The 23,766-nt window shown below is 47.0% G+C and overlaps 1 protein-coding gene across 2 annotated transcripts in view; it reads left to right on the forward strand.

Moving 5' to 3' along the window:
• The window catches only part of rhbdf1a (rhomboid 5 homolog 1a (Drosophila)), a 44,946-nt gene extending 21,380 nt beyond the window's left edge, over positions 1-23,566 (forward strand). The window contains exons 2-18 of one of the 2 annotated variants that reach the window (XM_036553367.1): positions 3,048-3,166; positions 4,670-4,818; positions 7,959-8,172; positions 8,820-9,026; positions 10,287-10,409; positions 10,815-10,978; positions 11,964-12,218; positions 12,607-12,718; positions 12,887-12,961; positions 14,007-14,168; positions 14,964-15,064; positions 15,705-15,768; positions 16,140-16,234; positions 16,703-16,778; positions 18,207-18,307; positions 20,206-20,359; positions 21,398-23,566. In XM_036553367.1, the coding sequence (XP_036409260.1) occupies positions 3,053-3,166; positions 4,670-4,818; positions 7,959-8,172; positions 8,820-9,026; positions 10,287-10,409; positions 10,815-10,978; positions 11,964-12,218; positions 12,607-12,718; positions 12,887-12,961; positions 14,007-14,168; positions 14,964-15,064; positions 15,705-15,768; positions 16,140-16,234; positions 16,703-16,778; positions 18,207-18,307; positions 20,206-20,359; positions 21,398-21,817 (2,586 nt within the window). In that variant the 5' untranslated portion in view covers positions 3,048-3,052 and the 3' untranslated portion in view covers positions 21,818-23,566. The remainder of the gene's footprint in view (positions 1-3,047; positions 3,167-4,669; positions 4,819-7,958; positions 8,173-8,819; positions 9,027-10,286; positions 10,410-10,814; positions 10,979-11,963; positions 12,219-12,606; positions 12,719-12,886; positions 12,962-14,006; positions 14,169-14,963; positions 15,065-15,704; positions 15,769-16,139; positions 16,235-16,702; positions 16,779-18,206; positions 18,308-20,205; positions 20,360-21,397) is intronic. The other variant, XM_036553366.1, reaches the window with a different exon arrangement.
• The last annotated feature ends 200 nt before the right edge of the window (positions 23,567-23,766 follow it).

Genomic DNA, 23,766 nt, shown 5'->3' on the forward strand with positions numbered 1-23,766 from the left:
TCTTTTCGCATGCCAGTGTAGCGTTATGCTTGAGGGACTCAAGGGTTTGAGTCCTGGGTTTGGAACTGCTGCAGCAAGTCACTTCGTGAAGGTAGCGAGTGAGGAGCCAATGAGTGAATTCATCATCTTTATTGATATGAATGTGAGCATGTTTCTGTTCCTGTCCAAACGCAGCTTTTCTTAAACCTCGATGAGTGGCAGTGGGGAGTCCTCATGGCGGGGAGGGGCATTTGAACAGTACTGAAGTTGAAGGTTTTGCTTTGTTGTCTTGAATAGTAAAAGTATTGACGCTGTTTGGTTCCATTCACGCTACAGCAGGCATGCCATCACACAGTTTGTACTGAGCGTGCCCGTAGGAGTGCATGGCCAGAGCGAGGCTCTGAGCTTTTTAGCTGCCTTTAAGCAGGGGTGTAAGTGAAATCCTTCAGCTGCAGAGCCTGTGGGGAAGTCCCGTAGGGGCGACCATGTGTGAAACCCAGCTTTCATTCTGCCGGGACACCCCCCACTGCCCTCCACCCACCTCCTCCATCCTCCTCCTCTGCCAAGGACACTCCCCCTCAATAGCCTCCCCTCTCATCCCTCCCGCCCCTGGCGGAGTGGAGGTGGGGGCTGCCGCTCCCGAAAAACAACCTTCAGTCTATTCACAACATCCAGGAGAAGTAAGGCAGGCAACCTCCTTTCTCTGATTTTAAAGCTCCAGGCAGCTTGGGCTGTGCTCTGAAGACCTGTAGAGTTCTGTTGACAGCCAACAGTGCCTGTAACCACAAGGTTGCTGGTTTGCATCATGGACAGGGTGCTAATTTTGTATGCATGAGCGAGGCACTTAACATGATCTGTGCTGCTGACAGCATCCAGATGTGTAACTGAGTAAGGTATAAACTGTAGGCTGTGTAACTCTGCATTAGTCTGCTAAGCACAGCATTAACAGCGCTAATAGTTCAAAATAGCCTGTAGGTAGAGTGAACCCCATGACTGGTGTGAAATGTGTGCCAGTTATTTGGTTGCGTGGAGCAAGGTAAGCTGCTGTTTGACCTGGGGTTTCCGCAGCTTCAGGCTGTGAGACAGTGTGTGTGTGTGTGTGTGTGTGTGTGTGTGTGTGTGTGTGTGTGTGTGTGAGAGAGAGAGAGAGGCTTTGTGTGTGTGTGTGTGTGTGTGTGTGTGTGTTTGTGCATGAGTGCGGGTATGAGACCTCATGGCTTTCATTGAGGACGATCATTTGAGAAAATAATCAGACTCGAAGTTCGGGATTCCCCTCGTTTGAGGGTCTGGTTTTGGCATTAATCCAGCAGTGGGTGGTCTCACTGTGTGAGAAAATGGTCTGAAACCCCTCCCCTTCCCCAATGTTGTGGACACGGGCAGTCAGGGGACAGGAGCTTGTGCTGTGGTGTATCCTTATTGGGGATCAATGTTATTGTTGATTATAACTTTCTCCCTATTACTCCTCTGTGTAGTTAAATGTAATATAATTAGGAGAGAAAGAGAGAGAAAGAGCAGAGAGAGCACAGATTTGATCGTTTTCCTGCGGAACTGGACGTCACCTCCCTGGTGTTTGACCTCACTCTAAAGGCCACCGCGCAAATATAATATAATATAATATAATATAATATAATATAATATAATATAATATAATATAATATAATGTAATGTAATGTAATGTAATATAATATAATATAATATAATCTGTTTGTGGGTACTAGCTGTTTTGGCAGAACTACTATGTCCTGCCATTGCAGAAAGAGAGACAGACACACAGCAGTCTTTAGTCTTTTGGGGGTTGCTTGGACAGAGCAAAGACTCCAAGAGTAGATCGGTGGGCAGGAAGTCTATCACTTTTATAGTGCACCTAGGGCTTGTTTACCTGAGAACAGTGACATTGTATGTCTGATGGGAGCTTCTGAATCTTGGTGTTGATGAGAAAAATAAAATATGGGAAATACGTGTTCAATGCGTGGTGCAATATTGTATGAGTAAATACAAAACCTGACATGTGCCATATGCTGAGAGATCCATATTGCAAATATGGTTTCCTAGTCTGATTTTGTATTTTAACAAAATTCTTTTTCTGCAAGTGAATACTTGACTGCTGAAGGGGAATATTGTGGGAGTTTAGTCCTTAGAAATCATTTGGAATCATCCCACAAAAGCTGTCTGGCAGACAGAATTCATATGACCAGGAGGAATCGAGCTAAGATTTATCTCTGGCATTTACAATAACCCTTCCTCCGTGCAGAGCAAAAGAATGTATGGTCCTTTAATAAATGTTCAGCCTGCTCTCTGAATGGGAAATGTACAGTATGTGTTGTTGGTGGCACAGCTTTGAGTTTTATAAAAGCAATTTTGCAACACTGGGATCAGTGTCTTCCTAACTTGAGGTGTTACCTCAAATGTGATTTAGGGGTTATCAGCGTCACCTTGTGGTAGCAACGTTTAAGTGGAGGTTTTCACTGGAAGCTGATTTACACTGTAGCTGTTACTGTGGTACACGCTTATTACTTTTACAGGAAGCTGTGGTAGAGTGCTGTAAGTTGCTTGAAAATGTCAGGCTGACGGGAATGAAGGTGACGCCATTATTCTTTTGATGAAGGTAATTTCCTCCTGCTGGCTAAGTGCCTTTTTGTCCCATGACGATCACATATGGTTCAGTTGAGCTCAAAAAACATAAAGGAAAAATATAACAAAACTGCTCGGTAGTCATAAAACATTCAGTGGTGATGGGTTTGGACCTGTGACAGACCATCTTTAGCTAAACAATGCCTGACTAGCTCATGAGCCTTTAGTGGCCATTGCTATTCATGGTGTTGATATTAATTATAAATTATGTGGATGGAAATAATGTCATCTCACTTTTCGTCTCTCTCTCCCCTCCTTCCTCCCTTTCACTTTTGCCTCCTCTCTCTGTCTCCCTCCCTCTTATCCCCTTTCCTCCCTCCTTCCCTCTCTGTCTCTCCCTCCTTTTCTCTCCCCCTCCATCCCCCCTCCCTCTCTCTGCCTCTCTCGTCCTCTCTCTCCCCCCTCCCTCGCTCCCCTGCTTTCTCTCGCTGTCTCAGTAGTCATGGCTGTGTCAGTTCAGGGCGGCAGTAGCCTGCAGAGGAAGAAGCCTCCGTGGCTCAAACTGGACATCCCCAAAGCCCAGGCCTCCCTGGATGAGCCGCCCACTTTCTCCCAGGTACAGCTGTTCCCACCCACCCCCCCTCCCTCCATCTACCTCTGTCTCTCCTTCCTCCTGTCTCAGTTTAATCCACTCCTTACCCCCCCCCCATCTGTGCCTCTCTTTCTGTCTGAATATTGTCTCTGTCTCTATCACTCTTTCCCTCCTTCTTGTGCTCTCTCCATCTGAGCAGTTCTTTCCTTAGAGTTTTGTTCTTCTTCATTTTGCGTAGTGTTTGTTGCTGAGCAGGGCTTTTCATCTCCGGTTTTGTTCTGTTCATAAACTGAAGCACAGAACTGAACTGGCACTCAACTATTGATGTCTATTTTTATATCTGCATCCACCCTGCATTGTTAAGTTTGCTGTGGTAGGAGCTGTGCCAGCTTGTGCCAGTCATTGCGTTTCAGCTCCTGATAGGCAGAGCCAGTTCTCGACCTGAATGTAGATAAGGCCTCAGTGGGAGTGACCTCTGACCCTCTCCCCATTGTCTCTACCTCCTCCTATCTTTTCTCTGTCCCTGTCTCTACCTCTCTGTCCCTCCTCTCATCATCTGCTCTTTCTTTTTTGCCCTCCCTCTCATTCCCTTCTCCCGATCGGCCTCTTTTTCTCCTTGTTCTCTCCATCCCTCTGAGTCCCATCCCCTCTTTTCCTCCACTTGTCTATATCCCCCTCCTTCCCTTCTTCCTTTCTTTTTCTCTCTGTTACCCCCTCTTCTTTTTCTCTCCCTGCCCACTTATTCACTCCTCCCTTACTCCATCTCTCTCTCTTCTCTTTCTCTCCCAGTGTTCAACTCAATGTGCTTTACTGGCGTGACAAATGTACACCTATTCATATTGCCAAAGCAAGAGTGCATGTAGATAAACATAGCATAGATAGATAGATAATGATAGCATAAAGGTGTTCAATAACAGTTTACTTATCATTTTGTTCACATATTTATGTGAAAATTGCTTTGGCAATACCTTACATATGTGAAGTCTGCATGTTTTATTTTTGGAAACAGTCTTCTCTGATTTCATAATGTTTTTCCCATTTTGGAGGAACTGCAGCTCTTTCAGGTTCTGGTCGGGCGTAATGAGATCTGTAGGAAGCAAAGCATCTCTATGTCGGCCTTTGTCAGTGGCCAATGTCAGTGTACTTACAGTAATATTGTTAAGGTTTTTTGTCATTTTTGATAAGCCTCCCTGCTCAGGTCGTTTGCTGGTGTGTACTGTAGTGCCAGACAGGATTGCATTTTATTTTGTGCTTGTGATTGTGTTTTCCCAGTTGGTAATGTGGATGTGTTTGGATTATGTTATGATTTGGTTATAATTATACGCTAATTGACTTAATTTTGAATCAATATTCTCTCTCTCTCTCTCCCTCACTCCCCCTCCCTCTTTCTCTTCCATTCTCCCTTCCTCTCTCTCCTGCCCTCTGTCTCTCTCTCTCCTTCCCCTCTCCCTGCCTCTCCCTCTTCCTCCCTCTATCTCCCTCTCCTTCTCTCCCTTCCTCTCTCTCTCTCTCTCTCTCTCTCTTCAGCCAGTGAAAAGGCATGGCTTCCTCCGTAGCATTAGCATGCCGGTGGAGAGCACGCGCTTCCACTCCTCAGCCTTCGACCCCCGCGACCTGCGTGACCCCCGCCGCCCTGCCCTGCAGCGGCAGCCCTCCATCACACAGACCATCAGGAGGTAAGGGGGGGTCGGCCTGCCTGCGCAGGTGCCACCCGGGGCAGGTGCCACTTCTCTGAAACCTCATGCTCTTCACACCACAAAGCATCGTTTTCCCATCTCCCGGTTAGACCTCGCCAATGAGGTCTAACGACCTCGGCAGTTTCCACCAGTCTGGGTTACTGTTGCTTTTGGTTTGTCTTTCTACTTCACTCCTTTCCAGTTTTTTTTCCACTTTTCCTCTGAGTGAAGGAATTTCTGTGTATAGATTGCCTCTTGGAAACTAAAAATGTCAGGTATACTGTACTGCATTTGCATGTTGGGCTTGAGGGGGGGTGATTTGTGGTCTCAAGCTTGTGTGTTTGACACTGGCTCCTGTTTGTGTGTGGATGGTGGTTTCCTTCTTTGACGGTTCCTGTCATGTTGCTGGATGCCCTTTGTGCTTGACTTCTGGGGTCTTTTTGAATAAGAACATCTACTGGATGTCAAGAAGGTAACATTCAATGTACTCACATCTGGTACATCACTATGAATAAGAGCGTCTGCTGGATGTCAAAAATATAAACCTAATGCTAAACGTGCTCATCTTGTGTGTTGCTCTGGATAACAGCATTCACTAATCGGCAAAATGTAAATCTAATGTAAATGAAACTTGCCTTGTCTGGAGGCTTCCTGACAATCCGCCCGCAAAAATGCACTGGAACAAATGATGGATGGAGTTTAGCTGATCGATCGGTCGCCAGGGCCCTCTTAATCTCACGCTGTGGTCGGGCCCTGCTCGTATTGATCCACGGCAGACGGGCAGTGCTGGCGGGGGGGGTCATAGCGAGCTGCTTATAATTTAAGTGCTGCTTATTAAAGTCGTGACAGAGTGCATCCGAACGCATTCATTATCAGCATCACTGTGCGCTCGATAAAGCGCTCGCGGTCAGGGTGTCGATTTAGCCAGTGTGGTCTTTCCTCTGTCCCTCGCTGTGTTAGATTGGAGACCTGCGACCAAGGAACAGGGGAAGGAGAGCACTGCCCCCTTTTATAGCAGCAGCCCTCAGTTACTCAGTCACAGTGGGTGTGCTATACATGCACGTCACACACATACACAAACACATTCACAGGGGCAGTTTTGGGGGAGACATGTTAAGGGGGCAGGGGGTGGCCTAATTTAATTGACTACAGTGGGCGGTGAAGGAAAAAAACAATGGTGAGGCAAAGGGTGCAGTTCCTTAAGAACCATTGTGAGAGTGAGCTTGCTGTTGCAGTGAGACTTATTAGCGACTTTTATTGTTTTTGGCTCTCCTCCCAACCCTGTTTTAACTGTACTGTTTCAGGCAATAAGTCTGGCCTCATTGGTTCGAGGCTACCTCAGCAGCTCCTTGTCCTTCTGTAGCATTAGCAAGCTACAGTTTGGGGACCCGCTACGCTTTGTCCCCTTTAATGTTTTTTCTTGTATAGTAAGTGTGTTTCACTGTGACAACTTGTGTACCCGCACGGGAGCGCTGAAGTGAGAGAGATGCAGTCCTTCCATGCACTCGAGTGTAGCCGATGGCTGTGTGGTCACCCGGTGCATGGCAGCGGAGTTGGCTCTCATTGGAGGATGGTGCTGATTTGCCAACATCCTCCGAGCAGCTTGCAGGCACCCAGTGGGTCGCAGGGTGCGTGAGAGCAGTGGGGTGAAGAAACCCTGGCCATCCCACCCACCCCGATCCCCAGTGGAAAGAAGGCCATTTGATCAAACCCAGGCCATAGAGCTCAGCTTCCACTCCAAGCCTTTGACCACTGAACTACTTGGGAGCCTAAATTTGCCCCTTTTAGGTTGCTTTTCCCTAATTCGCCTCCTTTTTTCACCCTTCTCCATACAGAGTGGACAAAGGTGATACATTCAGAAGCATTCTCAAATCAAGTGAAGCTCTGGTTACCCTGTCCCTAGTTTGCTAACTCTAGTTTCTAGCAGTGTTAGTGCCTTGTTCAAGGGGTCCACTGCACACAGTGGACCGGCGTTGGTGGTCTCTTCCTGTCCCAAAGCTTGGGATATGAGGAGGATCACAAGCTTTACGGCGTGTAGCCCATCCTGAGTTCACGCAGTGTGTTATTGTCTATCGACCTCAGTGGACAGCTCTACAGTTTCCCCCTGACTCATCTGTTCAGTTGACAACAGTGACCGTTTGACGGGGCTGGCACACGAGATTAGTATCGATTTCTGTAATGCAGCATTACGTTTTAGCGATGTGGAAGCGCGCTCCTGGATGGAACAGGATGTACCGCTCCCAACGCCGCGTGCTGTACGTGCGGCTGCAGATATAACCATTATCACCTACGTGGCCAGGATATGATTTTTCAGAGTCAGGTCTCAGTGAGAGACTGTGCGTGTATGTGCGTGCGTGTGTCTGTGTCTGCATTTGTGTGTGCGTGCCTGTCTGTCTGTCTGTATGGTGGTGTGTGTATGTGTGTCTGTGTGGTGTATGAGTCTGTTTATTTCCATAAAAACCAGAGCTTATGCATTGCTTGTCTAATACTTCTGCCTTTTATTTCACTTACGCTGCACACTGGCCTGTCACTCTGCCTTCCTGCAGGTCTCATTTCTTCTTATTTTCTGTCTCCCTTCCTCTCTTTACTGCCTTTTTTCCCTTCCTTCCTTCCTGCCCTGCCCTGTTCCTGCCTTGCCCCCGCCCCACCCCTCACCAGCAGTAGGAGGGTGCACTTTGAACGGATTCACACTGTGCCCATCAAGGGTCCGCGAGCAGCGCGCCGGGTCTCCAGAAGACCCCAGTCTCTGTCCAAAATCTTCCTCAGGTACCACTGGATGGGGTGGGGGGTGGGGGGGGGGAGCGGCAAGCTTGGCTCCTGTGTCACAGATAATCTATCCTGTGACCGGATATTCAGCTCCTGTGTTCTTTCCACCCTACATACCCCCTTCTCTGGAAGCGTCTGGTCGGAAGGGCCCGATGCTGTCTGCATTGCTCTGCCAGCTGTGGATGTTCTGCTTTAGACCACGCCCCTTCAGGAATGTTCATAACAAGCTGGCCAATCAGAACAAAAGAAAAGATGAAAACTTCCAAAATTAAGTGCACAGAGTCAGATATCTGGTCACTGCACATGGTATCTATGCAGTGCTGTGTTCTGGAGCTCCCTGTTCATGGTGCGCCCTGCCATTGGCTCGCTCACAGGGGCACAGCTGACTGGTTCGGGGTGACCCGGGATGGTGACGCCACGCAGCGGTGGCAACGGAAGAGCCTGCGCCACTGCAGCCTCCGCTATGGCAAGCTGAAGCCGCACGCCGTCCGCGACATGGACCTGTCCAGCCAGGACAACCTCTCCATGGCCAGCACCGAGACGCCGCCGCCCCTCTACGTGCCCGGCTCCCAGCACGGCATGCAGAAGGTACGGAGAACGGGGGGGACCCCACTTTAATGGAATATGAACATAAGTGTTCTGCAACAAAATGGCTGCCATGATTCACCCACAGCATATGGGGACTTCGTACTCCCTCACAACCTCCAAAAACCTCCCTCCGCTTTAAAGCATTTTGAGATCCTCAGAAGCCACCACATAAATCAGTATCTGTCAAATTGCCATTCATTGACACTGTTTGCAGAAAAAGGCTAATTGTCACACCCCAGTACCACAACACACCAGAAGAGGGTAAACATTGATTGAAGGGTGGCCGCAACTCTCTTTAACACCATCTGAGGAACTTGTAAGCACCTGTCGAGTCACTAGAGGGTGCTACTGAGCAGTGTGATGGGGGTTTACAACATCATCATCTGACTTCTGGCCCATGTTTGCCCCAGTAGCTTCCACTACATTTGAAGGGCTTTGAGAGCCAAAAAAGACACTATATTAGTACTATATGAATCCCATTTCCATTGTTAGAATTATTGTCAGTGTGGCAGCTCTGTTAATTGACACCACCGATGTTATATAAGACTAGTGACTACATATTATGTAGTCACTAGTCTTACATAATGCTTGTTTTATTGTAGTTCCTATTGATTTGTGTTTACTGTTGTGTACCCCTGTGTGTCCAGATTGTGGACCCGCTGGCGCGGGGGCGGGCGTTCCGCATGGTGGAGGAGGTGGACGGGCACAGCGTTCCCCAGACACCCATCACGCCCGGCGCCACCTCGCTCTGCTCCTTTGCCAGCTCCCGCTCGGGCGCCGGCCGCCTGCCACGCCGCCGTAAGAGGGAGTCCGTCGCCAAGATGAGCTTCCGCGCCGCCGCCGCTCTGGTCAAGGTGAGGTCGAGGGCACCAAGCGGTCCGAAACCTGATCTCTGTTTCCTATAGAAAAAAGGCTATTCAGGGAAGGCAGCTAGGACAGTTATATGAGACTATAAACTCCAGGGAAAGTTTCTGGTTGGACGTACCAAAGGTTCATAAATCAGCTGGTGAAGGGGCGTTTGTTTGGTGTGTTTGGCATGGCCAACACAACGCATTTTCTGCAGTTCATTGTCACTTACTGAATTTCTCCAGGTCACTGGACAGGAATTTAGAAATTTATTGAAGTTTACAAGCATAGTGAAAACTTAGCTAATGCTAATTATCACTTACTAATGAAACAGCTCTGGGTGGCCTTTAAGGAAATTTGAAGAAATTAGAGATCCTCGCCTGCAAATATGAGAGTCCTCTGTGGTGTTTGCTTCACTGAGAGCTGTCATATGATTTACCCCTGCATTGGTCATGAGCCATAATCCTGCCCTGGCCATCGGACTGATTGAATGTGACCACAATGTGATAGTGATTCATGAATCCCCCAGCAGATGCCTAGTGTCAGCGGCACGGTCTGACGTGCGCTTGCACATGAAAAAACAGAAACAAAACCCCTTTGCGGTCCATTGTGTGCAGTTTAGCCCACGCCTGGCTTGTGGCATGAAATATTGATCGTGCTTCCATTAACGCGTTGATCGAGGCGACCGAACGTTTGACCTGTGCAGACTGACGACGTTGTAGTGTGTCTGGAGTCAGAGGGATTGTTTAGCTGTTTGTCTGCCCAGGCATTCTAGAACACGGTGACATCAGTGTGTCCTACCAGAACAGACATAACCGTTTGTTTTCAAAAAGACACATTCTTCAAGCTGTCATTCCCTGTACAGCGCTGGGCTGTGCTCTGTGATGAATTTGTTCGGCAGACTCTCCTGTTGTAGCGTGCGTTGGGCCTCCCTGCGTTCTGTGTGCTGTGCTGTGTGGTTTTTTTTGAGTGGTCAGCATTGCTGTGGTGCTGCAGTCAATCTGAAATAAGAGCGCATGATGAGGGTATGTATAGTAAGTAGCTCTCTCACTCACAGTGAGTATTAGGGCTGGGTGTACTGTGTATATGCGCGTGTTCGTGTGTGTGTCTGCGTGTGTGTGTGTGTGTCTGCGTGTGTGCCCACATAACAGCAAGGTCAGTGATGCACGTACGTGTGTGCGATGACGAGGTATTTGACACTTGCACTTGCTTGTATGTTTGCGTGTATGATGGAAAGTGACGTGTGTGTGTGTGATGGTATCTCCCAGGGCCGGTCACTGCGGGAAGAGACCCTGTGTCAGACCCAAAGGCGAAGCTTCTCTCCAGCCAGCTTCCTGGAGGAGGAGGGTGGGGACACCTCTGAAGACGTGGACACTTCATTCTTCACCAGGGTGAGAGATGCTCACTACTTCCCCCTATAGGAACTACATCAAAAAACACACAACATTACAGTTTTTGCAAATTAATTGTGTTTCCATTTAAACATGTAATAAGAACTTGGTACTTTTGTTTTTTGTTCTAGTTTTTCTTGTTTTTAAAATGATATTTGTGATGAAATATACATGTATATTATAGTAGGACAAATAAAACTAATCGAGATAGATTCTTAACAGTTAGAAAGTCTATAACAATGGTTGTCATCATGTTAAAAATAATGATAGCATTATCAGCAGGTTTAGTAGTAAAGCAGTCACTTTTAAAGTTGATGTTATCGTGGAAGCACGTACCCCTGATACAGCCTGACCTGCGCTGACATGCGCCGACATGGCCTCACATACCCCACCTTTCCCCCCCAGGACGGTCCCACGCGGGGAGATCTGTCCACCTACGCCGATGAGGTGTTCGAGACGCCCCCCGTGGCCGTCGTCAAGGAGATGGAGCCAAACGGGGTGACGGAGGAGAATGACTTGACGGGGAGCGCGCTGGACAAGAACGAACTAGAGAGAAGGCATCTGATGCTGTGGGTCCCGCTGAGAGACATACATTATAGATGTGTATTTGAGATAGGTGCATACATTATACATGCATGTGCATCTGTATGTCTGTCTGTGTACTGAACATACAGAATATATACTGTAACACCGTGTTATACAGTATGTACTATGCTTAAACATGACGCTGTAAATATCTGGCTATACAGATGGACCATGTGTAAAATGTAAGATATATTTTAGGTTGTGTAAGCTGGCCTCTGTAAGTGTGTCTGCCAGGTGAATGATAATAATAATTATATACATTACATTATTGTCATTTAGCAGACACTCTTATCCAAAGCAACATACATAAGTTATATTTTTTGGCCTATTTTTACTGGTGGATATTTACTGAGGTGATAGTGGGTTAAGCACCTTGCCCAAGGGTACAACAGCAGTGTCCCAGCAGTGAATCAAACCAGAAGCTCTGCTCATTACCACTATGCCACACAGCTGATTGCTGCTTTCCTCATTGTTGTTGTTGTTATTATATTTATTGTTGTTGGTTTTGTTTCTGTTGTTATTATTACTTTTTATAACATAGTTATTGTCATTTTATTAGGCTTTATTTTAACAGACGCTCTTTATCCAGAGTGACTTACATAGGTTACAGTTTTATATGTTATCCATTTATACAGCTGGATATTTACTGGCCAATTCTGGGTGAAGTACCTTGCCCATGGGCACAACAATAGTATCCAAGCAGGGAATCGAACTTAGCAACCTTTTGGTTACAAGGCTTGCTCATTACCAAATCACCACAATGCTGCCTTACTTGTGTTAATAATACCTTTTTGATTATTATTACCTTACTTTTCCAGTACATTCCTGGTACTCTCATGTTTTTGGCTCTAGTTCTTTTCTCCCACTGAGCTGTCTTGTTGCAGCTGGTGTGGGGGACAGCACACCCAAGCTAACCCCTCCCCCTTCCTCCTCCCCTTCCCCCTCCATCCTCTCCCCCCTTTCCCCCAGGCCCCTGGAGCGTGGCTGGAGGAAGAGCCGGGAGGGCATGCCGCCGCCTCCGCCCAAGGTGCGCCTGCAGCAGGAGGTGGTGAGCGTGAACGGGCAGAGGCGGGGCCAGCGCATCGCCCTGCCTGTCAAGAAGCTGTTCGCCCGCGAGAAGCGGCCCTACGGGCTGGGCATGGTGGGCCGGCTCACCAACCGCACCTACCACAAGCGCATCGACAGCTACGTCAAGAGGCAGATTGAGGACATGGACGACCACAGGTGCTGCCGGGAGCGTGACACCCCAACCCCCCTTCACTGCCCCATCTCTCTCCATCTCTCTCTTTGTCTGTTTATATAATATATGTGTATATGAGCTTACAAGTGAGGTGGAGGCAGGACCACAGACTTACCTTAATGAGTGTACCTTACCACAGCAGCAATTTTGCACCAGAATGCTCACCACCCACCAGCTGGTGTGGAGAGGGAGGGATTCATTTTATTCGTCTTATTTTGGGGGTGCTTAGATAGCCAGATTGGGATTTTTCAGGGCCTGGTCCTGTGACAGATTTCATTTATGAGTTCTCTCATCTGGAGAAATGTTTCCTGAAATTTCCTGGAAATCAAATTAAAATTTTTTTGGTAACACCTTTTGGATTTTTCCCACAAGGCCCTTCTTCACTTATTGGATAACTTTTGTCCACCTGCTGATCACCATCCTGGCCGTGTGTATCTATGGCATCGCCCCCGTGGGCTTCTCCCAGCATGAGACAGTGGATTCAGTGAGTACAGCCGTTCCTGTTCAGACACTCTACTGTAACAGGAAGTCCTCCCTCTGACCTCTTTATCTCAAAATCTTAAATCCTTTTGAATATACATTCCTATTTTTTTACTATATATTTAACTTACATTACATTTTTGAGCTTTAATATTATTATTTGTGATTGCAGGTCCTAAGAAATAAAGGGGTCTATGAAAATGTCAAGTTCGTGCAGCAAGAGAACTTCTGGATTGGACCAAGTTCGGTAAGGGCAGTCTTTCAAAGAGCACAGCTGACAGAGGCCTTCTGCGTATCTCTGTAAAATTTGATTCATGAGCGTAGTTGTGAACTGACGGATGTTTTCAGGAAAAGCCTGTTGTAAATAAAGCCAAGGGAAAGTGTTTAGCTGTGTGCAACTATGAAAGCTTTCAATGTCCAACCAAATACTTTCCCTGGATTTTATCTTGTCATAGGACCACTTTAGGTAGTTTTTAAAGGTCAGGTTAATAGGCAGAACACCAAGTAAAATCTTTATTTGAGTGGCGTTCTTCTCCATGGCAGCATGCTTAGGTTCCTTTTAAACAGCTGGGTATATACAGACACAATTCAGGTTGTGTGCCTTGCTCAGGTCTAGAACAGTGTCAGGGCTCAGGCAGGGACTCAGGTACAGACAGTGAAACAGGGTGCACAAAGCATGTTGTTTATTAAGCCAAATCGGGAATCCAAAAAACGTGGTCAAAACAGGCGATGTTAGAAAACCAGGAAAGCACAGCAAACAATACCATAAATCAGATCCAAAAACGTGGTTAAGAAAACAGGCAAAAGATCAGCAAAACAGGCAGGCAGAACAGGAGAACCAGCTTGTAGCAACACAGACAAACTGAGACAAACTCACGACAAGACATGAAACAAACGGGGAATATATAGGGCAAGGCAGATGACGAGATGGGATTCAGGTGTGCAGGTAGGCAGGTGGAGCCAGTCAGGTGACCAGGTGGGCGGAGAGCAGGGCAGGGCTGGAACACAGGGAAAAACAAAAGCACATGGAGAGGGAAAACAAAAACAAAAACAAACCCGGCTAAGAAGCCGCAGTCCTGACAAACAGTACCCCACCTGGACATTAAACCAGTAGCCTTTGGCTTACAGCTGCATTTCCCTAACCCCTTGTACTTTACCTCATATGGACAGCTACTTGATGTATATTCACCATTGTGAATTTTTCTTGGTAATGGGCTTGACTTGACAGGGAGAGATCAATGAGAGGGTGCTGTGTCTCCCCTCCTGACTGCAGTGCCCTTTCTTTCCTGCAGGAGGCGCTTATTCACCTGGGGGCCAAGTTTTCGCCCTGCATGCGGCAGGACAAGCAGGTGCACGACCTGATCCAGGAGAAGAGGGCGAAGGAGCGTGACTCAGCCTGCTGCGTGCGGAACGACCGCTCAGGCTGTGTGCAGACATCGGTAGAGGAGTGCTCTGTAAGTCAGCTGGGAGCACCATGCTGCACAGTGAGAAACACCTGCACTACAGTGCAGTCAGGCAGTGATACAGCACTGCGCAGTCAGACACTGATACAGCGCTGCGCAGTCAGGCAGTGATACAGCGCTGCGCAGTCAGGCAGTGATACAGTGCTGCGCAGTCAGGCACTGATACTGTGCAGTCAGGCACTGATGCATCACTGTGCAGTCAGTCACTGATACAGGACTATGCAGTCAGACAGCGATACAGCACTGCGCAGTCAGACACTGATACAGCACTGCGCAGTCAGACACTGATACAGCACTGTGCAGTCAGGCACTGATACTGCGCAGTCAGACACTGATACGGCGCTGCGCAGTCAGGCAGTGATACAGCACTGCGCAGTCAGACACTGATACAGCATTGTGCAGTCAGGCACTGATACAGCGCTGCGCAGTCAGACACTGATACAGCACTGCGCAGTCAGGCAGTGATACAGCACTGCGCAGTCAGACACTGATACAGCACTGCGCAGTCAGACACTGATACAGCACTGCGCAGTCAGGCACTGATACTGCGCAGTCAGACACTGATACAGCACTGTGTAATCAGACATGAGCGTGGTACAGGGAAATCATTCTTATGTGCAGGGAAAGAGCACAGTATTCGGCAGTGATGCGTTTGCAGAAACGTCAATCTGAGTGTAAGCTGGCTGAGTGAGTGAGCTGATGACTCAGGTGATTGATCTAATGAGTATGCCTCCCGTGCTCTGCCATGCTGAGACTGTGTCTCTCTCCCTTCTTCCCACACCCAAGATGACGCTGGCTGTGTGGGTAAAGTGGCCGGGTCACCCCAGCGCCCCACTCTTGGGCGGCAGACCGCGCCAGCATGGCTCCGTGTGCCATCAGGACCCTAGGTGAGGCAGTACACCATGCAGCACACACACCACCACCACTGCCTCACCATAAATACATTATATTACATTATTGGCATTTACTAGACACTCTTACCCAGAGCGATTTACCTCAATTACAGGCTTGTACAATGATATCCATTTATACAGCTGGTTATTTACTGAGACAACTGTGGGTTAAGTAGCTTGCCCAAGGGTACAGCAGCAGTGCCCCTGTCTGGAATTGAACCAGCAACCTTTCAGTTATGAGCTCTGCTTCTTAACCACTATGCTACTATGCTACCCTGCCACCCCTAATAATACTACAAGAGCAAGCGATTTGTCTTGTTGTTTGATTGTTGAGCTCTTCTCTGTGTGCTGTTATGTGATTGGTTAGTTCTTCTGAGTTCTCCTTTGTGTATTTGCATGTGATTGGTGAGTTCTCCTCTGTGTTCTTTTCTGTGATTGGTGAGTTCTCCTCTGTGTTTGGCACTGTATCACATAGAGTATGTGATTGTTGTGTGTGTTTTTGTGTGTGTTCTCATTCGAGATTGATGTGTCTTCTCCTTTGCTGCTGTTGAGTCATACTCGTCATTTTCCCCTTGATTGGTGTGTGGTCACTCTTCTCATTTGCGATTAGTGTGCGCTGTCGTTCTCTTTACAGGATTTGTCTGGAGCCTGCCTCTGTGTCCCCTCACGAGTGGCCCGATGACATCACCAAGTGGCCGGTACGTAGACACACAGCGGAGCCGTTCCACACACACCTGTACACATCATGTCCTGCACCAGCCCTGGCCCTGGAGGGCCGCAGTGCCTGCAGACCTTCAGTCCAGCCAGACACCACACCCCATGATTCAGCATTCCATTCTCTTGATTGAACTAGCGTAGCTTCGCTCAGCATTAGCAAGAGTGATCAGGATAAAAGGAAGCGGAAGCTGCTGTGTCCAGTATTGAGTAATGCTGATGCAGATGGGGCCAGATTCATTACCAATCGCAGTAGATGGATGTGTTAAATCTTTGCATGCGGTTCAGTAATGTTACCTTGTCTTGAAGGCTGCTTGTCTCTAAGTGCTGGCTGTGTTTGTGTTCCTGTCTGTAGATCTGCACCAGATACAACACGGGCAACCACACCAACCTGCCCCACATGGACTGTGTGATCACCGGCCGACCCTGCTGCATTGGCACCAAAGGGAGGTGAGAAGAGGACAACTCGTGCAGACACACACACACACACACACACACACACACACACACACACACATACACACAAATGATCACTCAACAAGCACATATATGATCAATCAATCGGCTTTTATTTTTTGTAGTGTATTTGCACAATGCAGATTGTTACAAAGTTCTGAACATAGAGCAAAGTGCATTTTCCCAAAGGAATCAAAAGCCCAGAAAACCCAGAGAAAATTGGGAAAAAACTGCAAATTTATTTCCTGACCTTGGGAAAAGGAGGTTGAGAGACACCTGGAAAATAGTGGGAATGTTAACTGTGGAAAATGTTCACATAAATACACACTCCCAAGTATACGTACTCATATATACTAGAGTGTCTACAGTGTAATGTCTGTTGTAAATTATAGATTGATTTTGATGAGGGTGTGTTTTATATAGATTTGAGAACACCTTGGTGACTGTGTTTACCTTGTACAGATGTGAAATCACATCGCGGGAGTACTGTGACTTCATGAAGGGCTACTTCCATGAAGAGGCCACTCTCTGCTCCCAGGTCAGCAGCCGACCACCCTCTTAACCACCACAAACACAACTCCGACTGCGTACAATGGAAACTCTAACCACCCTTTTAAGAGAAATGAACAGAACAATAACTGCACACTTAACCACCTTGAACATAACTCTGACCACACTCTTGACTAATACAACCACCACTCTGACCATCCACTAAAAATCTGTTTGAACTCCCTCTCAACCAGTACAAATACCTCTCTGAGAGCTCTTCAGAAAAAACAACATTCTGACCACCTTGTCCACCATCATAAACTCCAGTCTGACTATCCTTGTAGCGAAGCAATCACAAATGCAAATCTCACCATACACTCATCCACCACAAACACTGCTCTGACCTCACTCTCAACCAACACAAACACCGCTGACCACACTCTCCTCTCTCATCCGTCAGATATTGTCAGAGACATTCACACCATTCCACAGTCCTTTTAATGTCAGTAAAACTCTGTGAACTGATCATAAAAAACATTACACATTAACAGTCTGTAGCAGGTCGCAATGGTTGTGAATGTGCTTCTTGATCCCATAGTCAAACAGTACATTCTTGCAGCCTTGTTGAAATACTCAGCTGCCTGTTTCTGCTTAGCTGTCTTAACCTGTCGGCCTGGTTGTGTGCCAGCCGCACTGTACTGCAGCCTCTTCAGGTCTTGACCCATTTTAGCATGCAGTCCAAATCCGTACCTCCATCTCGAACTACACGCCTTCTGCCGAGAGCCGTGGTACAGCATGGTCACTTTTTTGTTGCAGTCCCGGCAGCCAAAGCTGTGGCAAGTGAAACCGCATTCATACTGATTGTCATGTGGTCATGGAAACTTTTTTTCTTGTTTATTTTTACACTGCCCTGTGTCAAGCTTTGGTCAAAAAGTCAGCATAGAGAGATGTCAGTCCCAAATACCCCTGGACTCTACCGTCTACTTGGACCTAGACGATTGCCTGGACTTTCTATTCCAAGGGCACATTTTTCTTCCCCAAAATACTACTACTATACTACTATTACTGCAGCGTTCAGTTTCCTGCACTTGTAGTCACTTCTTGCTGATTGTCCGTTGTAGTCAGTGATGGTGCCATTTCCCATGTTCATCTTTGTGGTTTTAGTGCTGAATGAAGCAGAGTGTTTAAGCAGCTTGGCGGCTCTGCTCACAGCTTGCCTGTAAGTAGGCCGGCGCCAGTAAGAACAGTGGGCCAAGCTGACGTGATTATTTCCCCATGGAAAGTCTGGCACTTAACCTGAATAGCTTCATTAAACGTCCTGCTTTGTAAAAGGGTAACATGTAAAAATGTGGTGTCACTCACTCACTCACTCACTCACTCGCTGGATCTGGCAGGCAGGAAATTAACATGAAGTGAAATCAGACAATGGTGTTTTCCCCCTCTTCCTCATGTCCCCCTGCCCCCTGTCCCTTGCCAGGTGCACTGCATGGACGACGTGTGTGGGCTCTTGCCATTCCTGAACCCCGAGGTGCCAGACCAGTTCTACAGGCTGTGGCTCTCTCTCTTCCTGCATGCGGGGTGAGCAACCTGGGGGTGTGGCTAATGGCTGAGGTAGTCATGGTGGGGTGGCCTAAGAGTTGGGGGCTGGGAAAACCATGGTAAAAACACATACCAGGACCACCACGTGGAGCCTATGAAGTGTGAGCGATATAGATGGAGGGGGGAAAAGTACAGAAATAATAAAATTATTTCAGTTTCATCCGTCCATTTGCACAGATTTTCAGGGCTTTTGAGGGGTACAGTGGAGGGGCCATGTGTTTTTACTTTTGCTGTTTTACTGTTTAAATGGGGTGCTTTGTGGCTCTCCTGTGTTGTGGAGAACAGACTGGCACATATATTCATCCTCCCCAGACATGCAAACATTTCACTGTGCTGTGATTATCACCTTGCTTCTGTCCAGGTTTAACTTATGCCTAATGCTACTTTTCCAATGGGACCTCCAAGATTTATAAATGCTTGGCTAGTCCAAACAGACACTTTTTCTTGGTTGCATTTCATCATAAATCAACCCCAGGTGTCTCTACAATGCCTGCATAACATGCCTAATGTGTAGGTCCTGTGCACTTCTCAGGGTCCTGTCCATTCTCTCAGGGCCAGTTAAATAACATATCATCGTTGGCTTTGGCTGCAATGTGCGCAAAAAAGAAAGGAGGCGCTGGTGCGAGTGGGCACAGGAGCAGTGCTGGGTGTTGGTGCCCGGCTACCTCCCCTGCTTGGCCTTGACCACGCCCACGCTAGACAGACAGACACACACACACACACAAACTCCTGATGACCAAATTGCACCAAGCCCTGCTAAGATTCTTTTGTCTTTAATTAATTATGGGCTGACTTCATCAAGCTTGGAAATGGACTCCACTCTGTAAGGAAAAACAAGGCGCAATCCGATCTTCGCAGAAAAGACTTCTTTATTTACAGGAATGGCAGTTGTCAGAAATACGTGAAAATGCACTCTGGGTTTAACGGAGTCAATCTGAACCCCGAGCACTCAGTGAAAGCATTCTTTATACTGATACAGAGCTTTGATCAGGATCAAAAATAATTAGCATACAGGTGGTGAAATACAGGAGGTCTGGTAATTACATTATCTTCCCTAGCAATAACAGTTCTCAATCACCCATCACTGGTTTCTTTAGAAGTACCAGTTGCTGCAATGGCCATCTGCGACCAAAGTGACAATTGAAGTCTGTGAGCAGAACTGTGGTTACAATAAGGCCATCTAGACAAATGAATGCAGGTATTTGCATACCTTAAGTGATCTTATGCTGCACTGAGTGAGCTGGTTTAGGGATCTGGACCAAAATCTTACAACTCTCTCCCCATCTCTGCCCACCCCCGCGTGTCAGTATTACTGCATTTCTGCCAATAAGGAAGGCTCCTCTGGCACTATTGAAATGCGTACGTTTACAGACAGGTCTGTATGATAGCTCCTTTTATACTGCAAATGCAAAATGAGAACTTTTCTCCTACTTTATTTTCCTATTTCAGTCTGACGTAGCTCTTGGTGTAACTGATTTTCAGTTTGTGTCTTTGATGTGTCTTTCATTCTCAGCAGTTGGAGGCATGCATAGGGAAGACTGGTTCTCTGCCACAATCACACAGATCAATCCAAGTTTTTTTTTAAAATCTCTGTGAAAAATTTTCTCCTGAAAATACAACCCATTAAAAGGCACCCAGGTTAGTGCCAATGAGAAATAAACGTTTTGACTTTGTGAGTGCTGGTCCGACTAGTATACCTGCGATTCAGGTATTAATTAATGCTTTGCAGGAAAAATGTCCAATGAATCTCAAGTATAATTAGATATAATGTACATGCAAAACTGCCAACTGTTAAGTAACTCAAAGGTCATTTTGCTAGAAAAAAATCCCCTGGTGGTCTTTAAAGAGCATGCGTGGCCTTTCTTCTCCCTACCCAGAATCCTTCACTGCCTGGTGTCGGTGGGTTTCCAGATGACCATCCTGAGGGACCTGGAGAAGCTGGCGGGCTGGCTGCGCATCTCCATCATCTACATCTTGAGCGGGATCACAGGGAACCTCGCCAGCGCCATCTTCCTGCCCTACAGGGCAGAGGTACCATACCACACATCTCATACTAACACTAATACGCATACTACCACACTAACACGTGCACCTCACACACACTGTTATATGCAGTACTACACTAACACATGCACCTCGCACGCTAATACATGCACTACTACACTAACCCAAGCACTTCACACACAAGAACACTATTACACTATTATACTAATGCACACACCTCACACACACACTGTTGTATGCAGTACTACACTAACACACGCACCTCACACATTAACGCACTCAACTCCACTGACACATACACGTCATACACTAATACACACAGTACTTCAGTAGCACACAAACACTAACACACACTCACATATGCACACACATGATTGTATACAGGCACACACTAGTGCATGCACACATTAGCACACACACATACAAATTAGCTGTGGGGATAGGCCACCCAGTGTGTATACCATGGCTAATTTGCTCAAATGGAGCTACTTGTCCTCAAAACGATAAGTAAAGTGTTACTGCAATAACACTGCCCACTCAGCCCTGTTATTGTACAATATATTAACCCAAACCAAAGGCATATATGTTAAACCTATTTAAAAAGGATGTGTATTTCAGAAAAATCAGTCTGTAAATGCCCTGTGTGTTTGTAACCTTATGTTTATAACATGTATCATGTAATGACCTTTAATAATTAGATTAAAAGGTACAGTGTAGAAATGAATTGAGTCCTTCTGCAATATTCACATAATGTGAGTATTTTGATATACGTTGGCCTATGCATTCAAATTATGAATTTGAATTTCATAATTTACCATATTTTGACCAAGGCAAGATTGTTTATGCTGCTTAGAAAGGACTGTTGCAAAATCTTTAAAGCAGTTTTTCAGTGTGAATTGCAGCCGTTAGGGATCACAGACCAGTTCAGAGGTGCCTTGGGGATAGGTTAGTCATTTTAATGACCAACTTTAGTCAGACTAGGGGGATTTCAGGTTAAGTGTGTGTGTGTGGGCCCCTTGGGGCTTCCAGGACGGGGATGTGAGTGCCTCTCTCCCTCTCTGCCAGGTGGGCCCGGCGGGCTCTCAGTTTGGCATCCTGGCCTGCCTCTTCGTGGAGCTGTTCCAGAGCTGGCAGATCCTGGAGCAGCCGTGCCGGGCCTTCGCCAAGCTGCTGTGCGTGGTGCTCGTGCTCTTCGCCTTTGGCCTGCTCCCCTGGATCGACAATTTCGCCCACGCTTTCGGCTTCGCCTCGGGCCTCCTGCTCTCCTTCGCCTTCCTGCCCTACGTCACCTTCGGCCGCGCCGACATGTACCGCAAGCGCTGCCAGATCCTGGCGGCGCTGGCGGCCTTCGCGGGGCTGCTCGGCGGCCTGGCCGTGCTCTTCTACGTGCGCCCGTTCAAGTGCGACTGGTGTGAGCTGCTCACCTGCATTCCCTTCACGGACAAGTTCTGCGAGAAGTACGACCTCAACGCGCACCTCCACTGACGGCCCGCAGGGGGCGGTGTTGGCGGGGTGCTGAAGATAACCGCGATCCACGGCGCGGCTCCAACCCCCCCACTCCCCCCATCAGAACTCCATACAATCACTATAACTAAACTGTGACGATAGGTTATTCAATATTTTTTTTCCCCTCAAAGTGCATCCGCCCCATCACCCAGCAGGCGAGGTCCATACAACCAAGGGCACTTTCTGTAATCCACTGACCAATACCTCTACAAGCCAGTCCCTTTGGGGGGACGTTCAAAAAGGTTCCTTTATGTGACTCGCCCCCTGGCAAGACCTGTGTGACCCCCCTCAAACCTGATCAAGAGGAAGGGAGGCAGCACTGGCACATCGGGGGGAGTATCCCCTCCCTTTGTTTCACCCTTTTTTATTTCTCATTTTTGTAAGCACTTCCGAAAAACAGGCCCAGTTTCTTTTTTCTTCAGGCACCCTCAGAGACATCTATACTACCAGGGAAAAAGCAAGACAAAACAAATCAAAACAAAACCAACATAAGCCTCCGGTGCCTTGATGATAGACTACTGCCATATTTTTGTTATGCTCCCCTGAGCGCTTGAATGTTTAAAACTTTATTTGTTTATTGCTTCTGAAGCGGTGACGAATGACAAAGCAGGGTAGCGTTTTAGTTACCCGCCAACTGACTTGTAAAGCAACTGAGAATACAGCCACAGAAAACCTCAAGCTGCCTCAAGTCTGTCCATTTATGTCCTCTGTATGTTTCACACGTTGGTTGGGTCTTTTAGCTTTATGTCACATTATGGCGGTATGTGTACGGGACACCAGAAATAAATGTTTAGGAGTCGTCATGATTTCATGGGCATGCACCACGTCCATTGTGTCTTCATTCAAAGGCTTCAGCTCAGTGGGTGATCCATACTACTAACAAATCCACACCACGAATTAAGAACATATGGGTTACAGTTGAGGCTTGCAAGTTTTGAGGCATTGACTACATACATGTACATGATGAGCTGGGGAAAGGATCACACTGAGCTGAGTCGTGTTGAATTGGAGACAACTGACAGAGATTAACGCCACACATTGTATGCTGGCCCACAATATGTTGTCAATAAGCATATCAGTTGGTATGTTGATGAACATTTCAGTGTCCATCCAGAAGTTTCCTGACCTCACCCATTCCACTCTTAAAGTGATCACTAAACACACAGTGTGGATGTCTTGTGTATTTGAAAGACTGTCCGTGGCTCTGAATACATGCAAATCTCCCAATGATTTAAAAAGGGAGGAGGTATGCAAGCAGCCAAACAACCATGTGTTTTTCAAATGTTTATTGTTTTGTACAAAAAAATTACATCAATGAAGAAATGCAAAGATTATACAGACGTCACACAAACGTACAAAGGAAGCATGTTCAAGTGGTTTGTGACAGATTGAACCTGTGGTTGGCCGTGGCCTCGTCCATTATGTTGCACGTGTCGATGTTCCTTTATCAAGAAACTATGCGAGTAGCAAAATGGTGTCACCTTGTCTTAGACCAAGAAACTGCAAGCAGGCAAGTGTACAAGTCATTGTACTAAAATTTAAAAATAAAAAAGTACCGTATATTTAAGATACACAACAATGTTTTTCCACATAGGAGCTCAGTCAAAGTTTGAGTAATGACATTGCTGTAAAATTCAGACCAACATGTTTATTTTATTGTGCAAACGAGAAAGAGAAAATCTGACGCTTTTGTAAGCTACACCACCAATGCAATGTGGAGTAGTGGTGAGGAGGAGGGCTTTTAAACAAAAGGCTGCTGGTTCAGTCCCCTGCTGGAGCACTGCTGTACCCTTGGGCAAGGTATTCAACCTACAATTGCCTCAATAAATATCCAGCTGTATAAATGGATAAAAATGAAAGTCACTTCAGAGTGTATGCTAAATGACAATAATGTAAAGACATTAGGAGGTTTAGTTTCCTCAGAGGAG

The sequence above is a fragment of the Megalops cyprinoides genome, chromosome 19 (assembly GCF_013368585.1).
Source record: "Megalops cyprinoides isolate fMegCyp1 chromosome 19, fMegCyp1.pri, whole genome shotgun sequence".
NCBI lineage: Eukaryota > Metazoa > Chordata > Actinopteri > Elopiformes > Megalopidae > Megalops > Megalops cyprinoides.